This window comes from Chinchilla lanigera, unplaced genomic scaffold (assembly GCF_000276665.1).
Source record: "Chinchilla lanigera isolate Chin_1 unplaced genomic scaffold, ChiLan1.0 scaffold00041, whole genome shotgun sequence".
Classification (NCBI taxonomy): Eukaryota; Metazoa; Chordata; class Mammalia; order Rodentia; family Chinchillidae; genus Chinchilla; species Chinchilla lanigera.
This window is the reverse complement of record NW_004955442.1, coordinates 15,747,831-15,761,551: the sequence shown is the minus strand read 5'-3', so window position 1 is coordinate 15,761,551 and position 13,721 is coordinate 15,747,831. Positions and strand designations below refer to the sequence as shown.

The following is a 13,721-nucleotide window of genomic DNA, read 5'->3' as shown; positions in this document are numbered from 1 at the left end:
TGGGAGATAGCTAGCTAGCTAGCTAGCTAGATTTAATATTTGATGACTCTAGGATAGATAGATAGATAGATAGAGAGAGAGAGAGAGAGAGAGAGAGAGAGAGAGAGAGAGAGATCCTACAAGCACACATATATATGATGTACAACTTACTTGTCTTGCAAACTTAAGTTTGAAAAATTTCCAAATCAAACTGTTTTAGTTCTTCTGAGTGCCTCAGGCTGAGACAGGTCTTGCTGGATGAATAGGGTTTGGGGAAAGATGCTCAGTGGGCAGAAGAGCTAAGTAGTATAGGTGGCATGGGACATAGTGGGGCATGTGGGAAGGAACATGAAAAGAGTCCTCAGGGTGAAGTGTCATGCTTGGGTGCATAGATGATCTTTGTGGCTGGTCAAGCAAGGCGGAAACATTTCCCAAAGGCAATCCCTGACAGAGTAGGGGATTTAACTAACTTGTGTTCTCTTTTTGTGTGCAGTGTGGGGATGGACCCAAGGACGTTACTACACATGCTAGCCAAGTGCCACTGAGCTGCCTCTCCAGTTGTATGTATCTATGTACGTATGTATTTTTAAAGTTTGAGACAGGGACTAAATTCTAAAGTTGCCCAGGCTAGGCTCAAACTTGAGATCTTCCTGCCTCACCCTCCGAGTGCTAAGGATTATAGGCATGTGTCATTGTGCCTGGCTTCAACTTGTCCTCTTAAGGAATAATGTCTGTGTCTAAAGATGACTGTGCTGGGATGCGTGGGTGCAGAAAGAGAAACCAGCCTATGGCTCCTTGCCAGGACTCTTTCCCCTGAAGGCTACTCAGGGTCATTGTGTTTTCCTTAACCAGGGAACATGGTGGACTTGAGTTAAAGGAAGAATTTGGTGGCATTAGAGGGGTATATGGTTCATGCTTCAAAATGAGCACATGACTTTGTTGCTGACTGCAGTGGGGATGGTGAATCATGTCTGATACATACTCAAACTGCCTGGCTCCAAAACTAGACAGGCTTCTCACATCTGCCTCTTCCAAATTTCCACTGCTCCATGGGCTCCACTGCTCCATCTGGGCACTGCCCCCTGACACCGTTAATTTACCACAACTCTACAGCCTTACTCTGGCATCTGCCCAGGTGGAGTCCTTCCCCCTAACCCACGAAACTTCCTGAACACAGCTGCGCACAATACCACCTGCCTCTGCCAAGCTCCTGAAGCTTTTTAGTGGGGACACTCAGCTTAACACTGGTGTGAACGCCATGACATTGTGGCCCCACGACATTATAAGCACCTGAAATCTGGGACAGGTGGGAACAACTCCCCATGGTCTTTTCCCTGGCAGGTGGAGGGTGGGGGGAGCCTACTGTTACCTTTATCTCAAAGCTGAATCTGAGAGCAAGAGTTCTAAAATCAAACTATCAGAGGTTCATCTCCTGTCTGCTCAAGACAACTGTGCTGGAGACCTAGCTGTCTCTCTGGAAGTATTTACTAATCAGGTCACTAGTCTTTCCAAAATAAATATGCCAGATAGCTCCTTCCTCAAATGGAAAGTGAAGCCAGGCATGGTGGTGCATGCCTGTAATCATAGTACCCAGGAGGTTGAGGCAGGAGGAGTCCTGAAAGTTCAAGGCCACCCTGGGCTACCTAGTGATTTCAAGGCCAGTCTCAACTACATGGTGAGACCCTACCTCTTTTTTTTTTTTTTTTTTTTTTTTTGTCTTTTTGAGACAGGGTCTTGCTAAGCAGTTCAGGCTGGCCTTGAGCTCACTTTGTAGCCCAGGCTGGCCTCGAACTTGCAGCGATCCTCCTGCCTCAGCCTCCCGAGTCCTGGGATTACAGGCGTGCACCACCATGCCCGGTGAGAACCCTATCTCAAAAACAAAGTGCAAAATGAAATGGAGCAAGAGAGTTCTAGAAAACATCAGAGGAGGTAAGGAAGGCTCCCAGCCAGGTGTAGTGGGACATACCTGTGGTCCAGGCTACTTAGGAGGCTAAGCCAGGAGGTTCACTTGAGTCCAGGATTTCCAGTGCAGCCTCAGGCAAAGAGCAAGGAGCCATCTCAGAAAAAAAATGCTGAATGTAGTGTGCACACCTGTAATCTCAGCACTTTGGGAGACTGAGGCAGGAGGACAGCAAGTTTGAGACCCACCTGTGCAATCCAGTGAGACCTCGTCTCAAAATAAACAATAAAAAAAGGCTAGGACTGTAGCTCAGTGCAAAGGCACAAGGTTCAATATATAGTGCCTTAAAAAAAAAGTTGAAAAGGGCCTTCTAATGAGTTAGACAGTCCTAGGGAAGCAGAAGCCAGTGATTCAAGCATGCCTCACATGGTACCCACAGGGGTTTCCAGTTCTAAAATTCATTCCTGACCTTGACTCATGAACAGGTGGTATTGGGGGTGGCCAGCTGGGCTGATATGAGCTGAAGGCCCAGAGCACTGATCCTCTGAGATCTGAGAGATGCTGCTACAAGACTCAAGGGACTAATATAGGACACCACCAGAGCATCTGGGCAGTCCTGTACCCCTGACTGGCTACCTACCTGTGGGTAAAGGGTGGTGCTCAGGCCTCCACAAAGTTGAAACTGTCCATGCCTAGAGTTAGCATGGAGGAGGACAGAAGGTCTTAGGACCCACATAGTTAGCTCTGGGTATGGGTTTACTCTACTCTACTTTCTGACTTTTTTTTTTTTTTTTTTGAGACAGGGTCTTACTGTGTAGATCAGGCTGGCCTTGAACTCATTATGTTGCCCAAACTGGGTTTGAACTTGAAATGATCCTCCTGCCTCAGCCCCTCCAGTACTGGGATTACAGGTAGGTGCCACCACCCCCAATTTACTTTCTGAATTTTAAAATGGGTGGAGGACCGTGGATATGGTGGTACATGCCTCTAACCCTAGCACTCTGGGAAGCAGGGGCAGGAGTTTGAGTCCCACCTGGGCAACTTAGCAACTTAGTGAGACTCTGTTTCAAAATAAGAAATAGAAAGGGCTGAGGATGTAGTGCAATGTGAAGAGCCCGGCTCAATCCCAGCACCACAAAACAGAAATGAAATAGTAGGGTGTGGAGTAGATGTTCCCAAGCTTAGCAGGGCCCTCCTCTCCATGCTTCCTCCAACACCATCCTTTCCTCCTGTCTGTACGAGTTGATTCTGATTTTGTGATTTTTTTTTTTTTCTTTTTGAGACAGAGTCTCGCTGTGCAGTTTAGGCTGACCTTGAACTCAATAGCCCAGGCTGGCCTCAAACTCATGGCAATCTTGCCTCAGCCTCCCGAGTGCTGGAATTACAGGTGTGTGCCACCACACACCCGGCTCTGATTTTGTGATCTTGATTTTAAGTCCTCATTAGGGATCTCTACCATTATAATGGTCAATTTATATCACACCAAAATTTATAGTAAAAATGCCTATAGTAAGAATTAATGTATATTTCATTTTTTAACCTGTTTTGAATTCTACCCAAAAAAGTCCTCAAAAGACACAAAACCAAATGTTGGCAAGGAGGTTGAAAAATGAAATAATTTGTGTATTTCTGGTAGGAATGTAAAATGAATCAGCAACCTTGGAAACACAACTTGGCAGCTTTTGTGAAAGCCAAGACATGAATTTATCATATGACCCATCCACTCTTGGGCATCTGCTCAAGATAAATAGAACATATCCAAAGACTTGATAAGAATATTCAGCAGATTTATTCACAATAACCAAAAACTGGAAACAACCTAAATGTCCACCAGGTAATAAGTAGATAAACAAAATGTGGTCCCTTCATACAATCGAATATTATTCACTCACAAAAAGGAGTGAAGTACTGATGTCAGCTATAACATAGATTAACCTGGAAAATGTGATGCTGAAAGACAGAAGCTTGACACAGAAGCTACAGGCTGTGGATTCCATCTATATGAAATACCCAGAACAGACCAATCTATAGGTAGAAAGCAGATGGGGTTGCCAGGGGCTGGGGGCAGGAGTGATCATTAACAGGCAGTGTTTAGAGGGCAACTGAAATACTCAAAAAGTAGATTATAGTGATGACTGTATAATTCAATATATTTATTACAGTCTTTAAATGGTACACTTAAAAGGGATAGTTTATAATATGAAAATTATACCTTACGAGTTGGTTTAAAGGCATTGTTCATCCATCTTAATGGTGGCTCTGGCAGACTTACCACCCATGCCAGGACAACAGAAAAGGACTGACCAGTCATCTTTGAGGGAACCACCAGGACTCTGAGTGAAAGATGCTGTAGTCTTAAGGGTCAGCCTCTTAGACTCTTACATCCTTTCTCCAAGAGATGCTGGAATAGCCATCAGCCAGAGGAGAGCCTACCTAAGTTGCCTTGAGAGAAAGCAATGATGATACAAATGGCCATCTCTACAGTTAGAAGGAATGAGGGCATCTTCTGAGAACCTTGACCAGCTGGGGCCCTTGACCAGCTGGCCCTTTATCACTAAAAGGGCACACCGAGAGGAGAGGCCTGCTGGGATCTAGCACTCCTGCTGGGCTGGTGCAAGCCAGGGTGAAATAATGTCATATTACAAAGAATGAAGTGACCAGAGACTTTGAAGGTGCAGCCTGTAAGAAGAAGAATGCTGCAGAAATGGGAGGACACAGCCTATGGACCCTGAACTTGCCTAGGGTACACTCTCTTACTGCAGATGTTTCCTTGACCATTCCCACCTCCTACCTAGAGCCCAGGTGTGCATGCATAGCTGAGGACAATGAGGATGGGAAAGGCAAGGGGCTCACCCCTCTCACTGGCCTGCAGGGTGTGGCCTCATGGACAATGCTCCAGGCAAGGGCATTCGGTTCTCTGTACAAATCCACCTACCGATGTGACATTGGCTAGGGTCAGGATGACACCTATAGGGAGCTCTTTCCCTATAAAAAGGTTTGCAACTTCTCTAGGCAACAGCACCCGGTCCCAGATGGCCAAGCCAGACATGCTCCCCACAAAGGCCTCAGCACTGTCAAAACTACCCCCTACACTGTCTTGCTCCTGGCCTAGCACAAGGGATCCCCCAGGAGGGATCTCATAATCCTCCCTGAAGTGAGAGCCGGTGGCAACTAGCTTGCGGTCCACGTAGAGCCAGTACCTGCCTTGGATGGATGTCCAGCTGACACAGATATGGTGCCACTGTCTGTCCAGCAGCAGCTGCAGTGGCAGCTCCCTGAAGGCTGGGTCTCCAATCACAAAGTGCATGGAGCCAGGGACCAAGGAGTCTCGGCCATGCAGCACCAGTTTGTTGTCATTCTCTTCAGTGGCATAGGAGAGGAGGGTGCCCAGGTAGCCAGAGGTCATGCGGATCCAGCTGCAGAAGGACAGGGCTCGTAGGCCCTTGAGCAAGCCAGGGCTGAGGAAGACCACATTTTCAGTGGAGGCATTCGGGAAAACGAACACAGGGCCTGTGTTGCAAACTAGAAACAGAGAGAGGGAGAGTGAGCCTCTACATTATGAGGCAATTTAAAAGCATCCAGGAGCATCAGGGCTGCAGCCATGTCCCTCATTCTAGGAGGCGATAGCCTAAAGTTTCCAGCCACCATGCCTCCAGGAGCTCTAGTTCTATGCTGGCACTCTTGAGGCATGCCTGGCAGCATCTCATTTATCCTCCTAATATGACCCCTATTCCATCAGGGACCGAGAATGAGGGCATCTCCAAAGGAGTGGGTGAGCCCCATGTAAGCCTGAGCTATCTGCCAGTGCTCCTTGCTCCTAGAGGAACCTCTATCTGCATTTCCTTTGGCTGCTGTAACAAGCTGCCGTAAATTTGTTTACTTATTTATTTATTTGTGGTACTGAAGATAGAACACAGGGCCTTTGCATTGGGCTACATCCCCAAACCTTTTATTTTGAGACAGGGTCTTGCTGAGTCGCTAAGTTGTCTGGGCTGGGCTCTAACTTGCAGTCGTCTTGCCTTAGCCTCCCAGAGTGGTGGGATTATAGATGTGTGTCTCCATGCCTAGCTACAATTAATTTAATAATTTAAAACATTTCTGGTACTAGGCAAAGCAGCACACACCTCTGTCTCAAAATAAAAAGCTCTGGGGATTTAGCTGTATGGTAGATCATGCCTGGACTGGATCCCTGGTACTGCAAAAACAAATAAGGAAAAGCCACCCAACCCAAGTTTATTTCTTGTTTGTGGAGGTTCAAATCAAGGTATTGGCAGTGCTAGCTTCTTCTGAAGGCTCCATGGACCAGCTGCTTCATCCAGCCCTTCCCATCTTCCAGAGCTGTGCATGGTCCTTAGCTGGTGTTCAGAATGCATTCCTGCAGCCTGTGCTTCTGACCCCGAATCTCCAGCTCTGACTCTCCTGCCTCCCTCTCTGAGCTCCATGACCACACTTGACCCATCCAATAATCCAGGATTATTGTCATCTCAAAGTCCTGACTCAACCACCTCTGAAGAAGACCTTCTGCCATAAAGGAAATGTGTGTGACTTGGCCTGATGGTCACCTGGATGACGACAGTCAGGCCACTCCCTCTTCTAGGGCAGAGTACGTGGAGCACGAACCCAGTTTCCTCTCCTTATGGCCTCTGGGAGAAAGTTTGTGGGGATGGGGGCAGGTGGCTGTGGCCTGCCTGGAAATTGATGCAGGGGACAGGCCAGTGGCACTTACTTTCTCCTGTTCCCTGGGGCGGCCATGCCAGATGAGGAGAGTCTTTTGGGGCTGCAGCAGATGCCCAATGGCTGTTTAAGGATGAGGGCTTCTGTGTCCCCTGCAGAGTGGCAGCAAGATCCTGGGATGGATTCCTGTGTTTGAGTGGAGGCCTGAATGCCTGCTTTTCCCGATGCAGTTTCGGGGAGCTCAGACCTGGCTGCACAGGCTGGTTTGGGGCCAGGATCAGCCCCTGTGCTGCCGTGTCAGGGTTGGCCACTTGCAGCTGCCATTCAAGAGCAGCTAGCCTGGTGCTCTGGTTACGGACCTGATGTGCCAGGTGGGCCAGTGTGTTCTGCAGGGTAAGCACATCCAGGGCCAGGTGTGAGACAGCATCCTGCTGTGCTATCTGGTCCTTCCCCTCCCAAGCCTGCTGCCTGCTCTTCACACTCAGAGCATGGTCCAAGGCCTGCAGCTTTGCATCCACTTTTCGGCCTCGGCGTTTGGTCTGCCTCATCCAAGTCTTTAGGTGGGCCAGATCCACCTGTACGGCAGCCTGAGACCTGTTGACTGCCAGAGCCACAGCCCGGCTCTCTTCTGTCAGCCTCTGGAATTGGACATCGACGTTGTAGGACACATTGTAGTTGTTTGCAATGTCCTGCAGGTGTGTCAGGGTGACCTCTTGGAATCTTTGAAACTGTGAAGAGGATAGAGTAGTTATGGAGGGTGGCATACTCTCCTGTTTACCCTGTGTGCAGGGTTCATGGCCAGCATTGCATTTATTTATTTATTTATTATTAATTAATTAATTAACTTAGGTTTTTTTCTTGGTTTTTCTCCGGTACCAGGAACCGAACTCATGACCTTGTGCTTGCCAGGCAGGCGCTTTGCCGCTGAGCTAAATCCCCAGCCCCTAGGTTTCTTTCAAGACAGGGTCTCCCTATGTAGCCCAGGCTGGTCTTGAACTCACTATGTAGCCCAGGCTGGACTCTAACTTGCTGTGATCTTCCTTCCTCAGCCTCCTGAGTGCTGGGATTTACAGGTATGCGCCATCAAGCTTGGCCTCATCCAGCCCTTTTTTATATTTCATTTTGAGACAGGGTCTTGATAAGTAGCTAAATCGCCCAATTTGGGCTCAAACCTGCTATCCTCCTGTCTCAGCTTCCCAGGGTGTTGGGATCATGACTGGCTGGGACCGAAGATTGATGGACCAATTGGGTCTATGCCACAATGGCAGAAGATGCAGGTCAGTTACCATGAACAGTCCCAGGAGGCAGACCACAGAGGGGATACATGAGCCCTGGGCCCACAGCAGTACAGTGTGGGGTGTGGACTCCAGTCCCACAGCTCAGGCTCCTATCTTCCTCTAAACCCCTGCTGTCTGGATGACTGCAGCCACTTGATTCACGGTTGTGGTCTTCAAGGTCTCTGCTGTGAGTGGAGAAGCCTATGGGATGAGCTGTGTGAGTGTTTCACCAGAATCAAGGTAGAAGTGCTCAGAGCTGAGAACACTACCAACCCCACATAGGAGTCTCAGGAACATCCATACTCTCCATTTCCGGGTGAATTTATGACCCCACAGCTCCCACACCCAGTGACATTGTCCAGCACCATCAGACCCCCGGATCACTCCAGTTGTGGTCCTTGGGCCCTGAGAGGCTCCTCAAATCCCCCGTCCCCCCATTTATACATCATCTTGCTTGATTTCAGGGTGTGTCTCAGCAAGCCCTTCCCTTGTTTTCAATTACAGGTGAGAGCACTGTTAGCTGCTAACAAGGACCACAAGCTGTGCAGTCAGGTCCAGAGTACTGACACTTACAGCTCTGTGTCTGTAACATCCATCCTTCATCTGCCCAAGTATGGTACTTACCTGCTCTTCTAGTCTACGGAGCCTCTCAAAAAATGGTTTCCTTTGCCTTACTGGACTGCCTTCCTGCAATGAAGACCTATGTAAATACATGGGCACAAAAACAAGGAGGAAAAGTAGGGTACTCCTCCCAGGGCGACCCATGCTGAGAGACCAGGGAACCCAGTGTCTCTGCTGGACGGAAGTAGGAGGTGGTTTTGGGCTCACGTGATGGCCTCATCCCTCACAGCTCTCCAGTTGAGTGGTTTTCCTTCTTCAGTCCTGGCTAAGTGTCAGGAACTTCCTACTACCTTAATGAAAGGCATCTGCCTTCAAGCCTGAGTCCAAGGTTCCCAAGGAAACAGTCTTAAAAGGAACACAAATAGTTGCTTTGGAAAAGCATTCTACTGGGTGCAAGTCCTTGTCAGGTTGGCTTAGAGGCAGACAGGAGCTAATGGCTTTAACAGGAGCATATGGACTCATGTTTCCACTAAGAAGTCGAAGCAGGACAGGGGACCTGAATGGGGCCCAGAAGTCATCGGAACCAGGACTGCCCTGGTGTCCAGCGTCCTGACGTGCACAGCCACCTTCTGTGAGGCCTTGTCTCTCCCTCCCTTGGAAAATGAACTGAAACATGGTTGGAGTCACCTTGACTCTTCTCATCCAGGATTAGATAACTTTAATTAAATTTTATTTATTTACTCATTTTTTGCTTGTTTTTTTCAGAGGTAAGGGATCTTACCTAGGCTGGCCCTGATCCTCCTGTGTTCAACTGATCCTCTTGAATAGCTGGGACCACAGACGTAAATCAACATATAGGGCCAAATTTATTTTTAAACTGATACACAACAACATAAAAATTGTACCTATTAATGGGGTAATGTGTTATTTCAATACAGGTGTGGATTATATAATAAATCAGGAAAACATATCTGTCTTGTCCTAACTTTTTTTTTTTTTTGTCTTTTTGAGACAGGGTCTCGCTCTGCAGTTCAGACTGGCCTTGAGCTCACTTTATAGCCCAGGCCGGTCTTGAACTTGCAGTGATCCTCCTGCCTCAGCCTCCCAAGTGCTGGGATTACAGGCATGCACCACCACGCCCGGCTCCTAACTTATTTTGGATACAGGATGTGTAGTGGGTTAAATTATATCTTAGTTACTTTCTCATTGTTGTGTCAAAATACCCAACACTCACAAGTTAAAGGAGGAAAGGTTTATTTGAGCTCACAGTTTATAGAGGTTTCAGTCTATAGTTGGCTGCTTCCTATCCCCAGCACCCTGGCAGAGGAGAAATAGTTCATAGTGTGACGGACAGGGGGCAGTGCAGCTTCCTTTTTCTTTCCAGTTGTTATTCCATCCAGGCTACAAGCCAACTGATTGTTGCCACCCACACCCAGGGTGGGTCTTCCCTTTTCAGTTAATCCACTGTCCATACCCAGAACAATGCTAAACCACAGTGGACTAAGCCAGTACCACATGCCCATGATAAATCACTCCTAAAAGCACCACCTGTGAGTGTATGAGGCTTTGGGGAGACATCTAGATATAAGCCATAACAAAGGAACCTCCTGAAAAGCCAGGCCCAAGTCCTGACTCTGGGGGCTGTGACTATGACCTTATGTGGAAAGAAGGTCTTTGTAGATCCTGAGATGAGGTTATCCTGGTGCACCCTGAGTCCAGTGTCCAGTGTTCTCATCCAAGACGCAAGACAGAAGGCCCAGGTGACAGCCATTTGAAGGCAGCAGCAGAGAAGCATTGAGGCCACAGAAGTACCTAGAGCACAGAGGCTGAAAGAGACAGAGGGTCCTCCTCCCTGAGTCTCTAGAAGGAGCCTGACACCTTTGTTTCAGATCTGTGGCCTCCACAGCTGTGACAGCATAACTTTCTGTTGTTTGAAGGCCCCAGTTTATTGGTTTGTTGTGTTTTTTTTGTTTTGTTTTGTTTTTTGTGTTTTCTTCTGGTACCAGGAATCAAACTCACGACCTTGCACTTGCCAGGCAGGCGCTTTGCCGCTGAGCTAAATCCCCAACCCTCCAGTTTATGATAATAAGATAAAAATGTCCCCTATAAGGGCATCCACTGATTTCAATTCTGTGTGAGCTCAGAGTATACCAGGCCAGAGAAGAAGCCGCTGATCCCAAGACTCACCTTGGCAAACATCAGAAAACCACCGGAAAGGACCAAGACTGTCTCCAGAGAACCGCTGAGCACAGTGATACAGTTGCCAAAGACAGAAGAGCAAACCTTACACTATCTGAGTGAGGATGATTTCCACTTAAAATTGTGCATCCAAAAAAACTGTGCATTTAGCACATGTGAATAGACCAGGAACAAAAAGTAAAGACACTTTCCCATATACAAAGGCTTGGGAAATTTATTTTCCATGGGTCTGTGCTGGAAAGTTACTGGATGCTGGGCACCTGGAAAAGAAAGAAAGGGGGAACAAAGCCACTATGGGAACTGAAGAGGCCTGAGTCCACTGTGGATGGGGAGTTTGGGATGGAGTCCCAAAAGAAGGTGTTGTCCTGGGTCCAGTCACACCCTGCCACAATCCACACTCTGCTCTGTCCCTGCTCCCCCTACTCAGCCTCACATAGGCACCGAGGCTGCCCCCTACAGAGTACACTCCTAACTGAATCCATGGTGGACTGAAATGAAAACTGGATCCAGAGGCCCATTTGTTCTGGCTCCAGGAAGCCAGCACTGCTGAAGCAACTCTGCAGCCCATACCAGGGCTCCGCACCTCACTCTCTCAGGCCTGTGCCTACCTCCATCTTGTCTCCCTCAGCCCCGCCCCAGCTGTGACCCTGAGTATGCACTGCCCCCCAGGTGGTCCTACACTCAGGGCTCTGCTCAGTCTGGCGATGCCTGAAGAAATCCAGCCACAGACATCCTGACCAGACACCCTGCTAAGCCCCTCCCAGCACATTTGTACTTAATGGCTCATATCATTATCAGCTTGTAGTATAGGGACAGGGGGTCATAGGCAGAAAAAAAAAAGATAAAATAAGATCTCATTAAGCTTTATTAAAAAATTAATAGGAAATCTTACTAAAAGCAGCTTTTGCCTCTGCAGTTAGACTCCAGCAATTAGAAAGACAAAGGTAAAGAGAGAGAAACCGGTCCTTGGAAGGTGCCAAGGAACACAAAATAAGAATTTAGCAGGAAGGGTTCACAGGCAAAATAGGTATGTAGCCAGGAACATGAAAGACCAGGGTAGCTGGGCGTGGTGACACATGCCTGTAATCTCAGCACTCAGGAGCCGGATGGAGGAGGATTGCCATGAGTTTGAGGACAACTTGGGTGACACAGTGAGTTCAACACCAGCCTGCACTACATAGAGAGACCCTGTCTCAAAAAAAAAAAAAAAGGCCAGGGTAACCAGCTCGCTGTCCCTGATAAAATGCAAAGGAGACACTGGCCAGCCACCTAAGGATTTTTATTTATTTATTTATTGAGACACAGTCTCACTCTGTAATTTAAGGTGGCCTTGAACTCACTGTGTACCCCAGCTGGCCTCAAACTCACAGTAATCCTCCTGCCTCAGCCTACCGAGTTCTGGAATTACAGGCATGTGCCAAGCCCACCTAGAATTCTTACTTGATATTATATGCTTATATGTTGTTATGCCTTGTGTCTAGATGTCTCTCTAAAGCCTAATATAGTCATAGGTGGGGCTTTTTTAGACCTTGACTCACTGCATTGGAGGGATGGCTCAAACCTGCAGATATACAGTGACTGCTGGTGACCCCGGAGGCCTCAACAGAGAGATGCACCAGTGGAATGGAGCACGGGATGCAGCGAACTGCAGTGGCTGGTGAGTTATTTGGATTCAGATGTCCCCCCGGGGAGGGGGTGGTGATTGGCTGGTAGCCATCTTGGAGAGGAGTCAACTGAACTCAGGACTCAGAGCAGCTATGGGCTGGATTCATGTAGCAGCTGTCAAGGTGAGGCTGTCAAGGTGAGGCTGCCATGTTGAGCTCAGCAGGAGGTAAAGGAGCTGAGTTCTAGCCAGCGGGAGGCACATGGAGTGTTACAAGCTGAATGAATCAGGTATGAACCTCACAGCCAGAAATCAGCTTGAACTTCAGTGGAACTAAAGGTGCAGGCTTGCTGGGATTACCCACTACCCCACCATAAAGCTATGGCTGGTTTGCTGGGATTAATCAATTTGGATTTGGACTCTGTCTGCCCACTTTGTCTACCAATGACAGTAAAGACATCCTTTTAAGTGGACTTATTTTTTCTCTTCTTCTCCTGTTTTTGTTTTGTTTTTTTCTTGATTGTTCTTGTTTTTATATAAGTGTGAACATTGTTTCTAGGTTTTTGTTCTTGCTCTGTTCTATTCTTGTTTTTATTTCTTCCTTCTTTCTCTCCCTCCTATCTTCTTTACCAGTTTCCCAAAGTTTGCATAATCTTCCTTTGTTCTCCAGTCTTGGTTCTACTCTCTTCCTCTTTCTGTTTCTTTATTTTTCTCCCTAACCCCTTTTAAATTTCCTCTCTTGAGGGTAAAATTGCCATACCGAGAGCTTATTTACTGTATACAACTTTCTTTTTATTTTTTTTTTTGGTCTTTTTGAGACAGAGTCTTGCTCTGCAGTTCAGGCTGGCTTTGAGCTCACCTTGTAGCCCAGGCTAGTCTTGAACTCCCAACGTTCCTCCTGCCTCAGCCTCCCGAGTGCTGGGATTACAGGCATGCGCCACCACGCCCTGCAAGTATACAACTTTCTGATTGTCCTACATTTTGTTATATTGTAAGGGAAAATCTAACCGGAACAGCAGCTGCAGCTGACTACTCTGACTACAACAGGAACTGGAACCGGAACAGGTGGCAGATGCCAAGGAGTGATCAGTTCCTCCTTTGTCCCTCAGAGGGGAGACGGTAACAAGCGGGTCAACAGACTAACTGCAGGACATAACCCAAGGCAATCCTACCTTGTCCGAGGGCCCGGTCCAGTCACATTCTGACTCCTCCCAGGGTTCAAAGAGGTCTCTGCTGTTGCATAGGGGACTTGTAGAATAGGAGACTTATAGAGTAGGAGACTTGCAGAAATACTGTAGTAAAAGTTAGAAATCAGTAAAAGTTAGAACTGAGCTCCTTTACCTCCTGCTGAGTTCAGTATGGCAGCCTCACCCTGACACTGGCATTTGCTACGTGGGTCTAGCCCATAGCTGCTCCAAGTTCTGAGTTCAGTTGGGCACTCTCCAAGATGGCTACCAGCCAATCACCCACAACCCAGACATCTGAATCCAAATAACTCACCAGCCACTGCAGTCTGCTATGTCCAGTG

General features: G+C 47.8%; 1 protein-coding gene across 2 annotated transcripts; it reads right to left on the bottom strand.

Moving 5' to 3' along the window:
* Positions 1 to 3,645: 3,645 nt before the first annotated feature.
* On the bottom strand, positions 3,646 to 10,671 carry Ptx4 (pentraxin 4, long). 2 transcript variants are annotated; one of them, XM_013517677.1, is made up of 5 exons: positions 10,579 to 10,671; positions 10,046 to 10,217; positions 8,455 to 8,517; positions 6,606 to 7,281; positions 3,646 to 5,401 (listed from the first exon to the last, which is right to left on the bottom strand). In XM_013517677.1, the coding sequence occupies exons 2-5, from the start codon at positions 10,184 to 10,186 to the stop codon at positions 4,761 to 4,763; spliced, it is 1,521 nt and encodes a 506-aa protein (XP_013373131.1). In that variant the 5' UTR covers positions 10,187 to 10,217; positions 10,579 to 10,671; the 3' UTR covers positions 3,646 to 4,760. The 2 variants fall into 2 exon arrangements, with proteins under 2 accessions (XP_013373131.1, XP_013373132.1); XM_013517678.1 differs by lacking the exon at positions 10,046 to 10,217 and having other exon boundaries at positions 10,579 to 10,661.
* Between the last annotated feature and the right edge of the window lie 3,050 nt (positions 10,672 to 13,721).

What these genes read in the sequence shown, in the direction of transcription:
- Ptx4 (XM_013517677.1), bottom strand. Translation starts at nt 10,186, where the DNA reads ATGCTTCTCTGCTGCTGCCTTCAAATGGCTGTCACCTGGGCCTTCTGT. An exon ending in TCCGTAGACTAGAAGAGCAG is followed by an intron (nt 7,282 to 8,454) that starts GTAAGTACCATA and finishes TCCTCTTCACAG; the next exon opens with TTTCAAAGATTCCAAGAGGT. An exon ending in GCCCCAGGGAACAGGAGAAA is followed by an intron (nt 5,402 to 6,605) that starts GTAAGTGCCACT and finishes CTCTGTTTCTAG; the next exon opens with TTTGCAACACAGGCCCTGTG.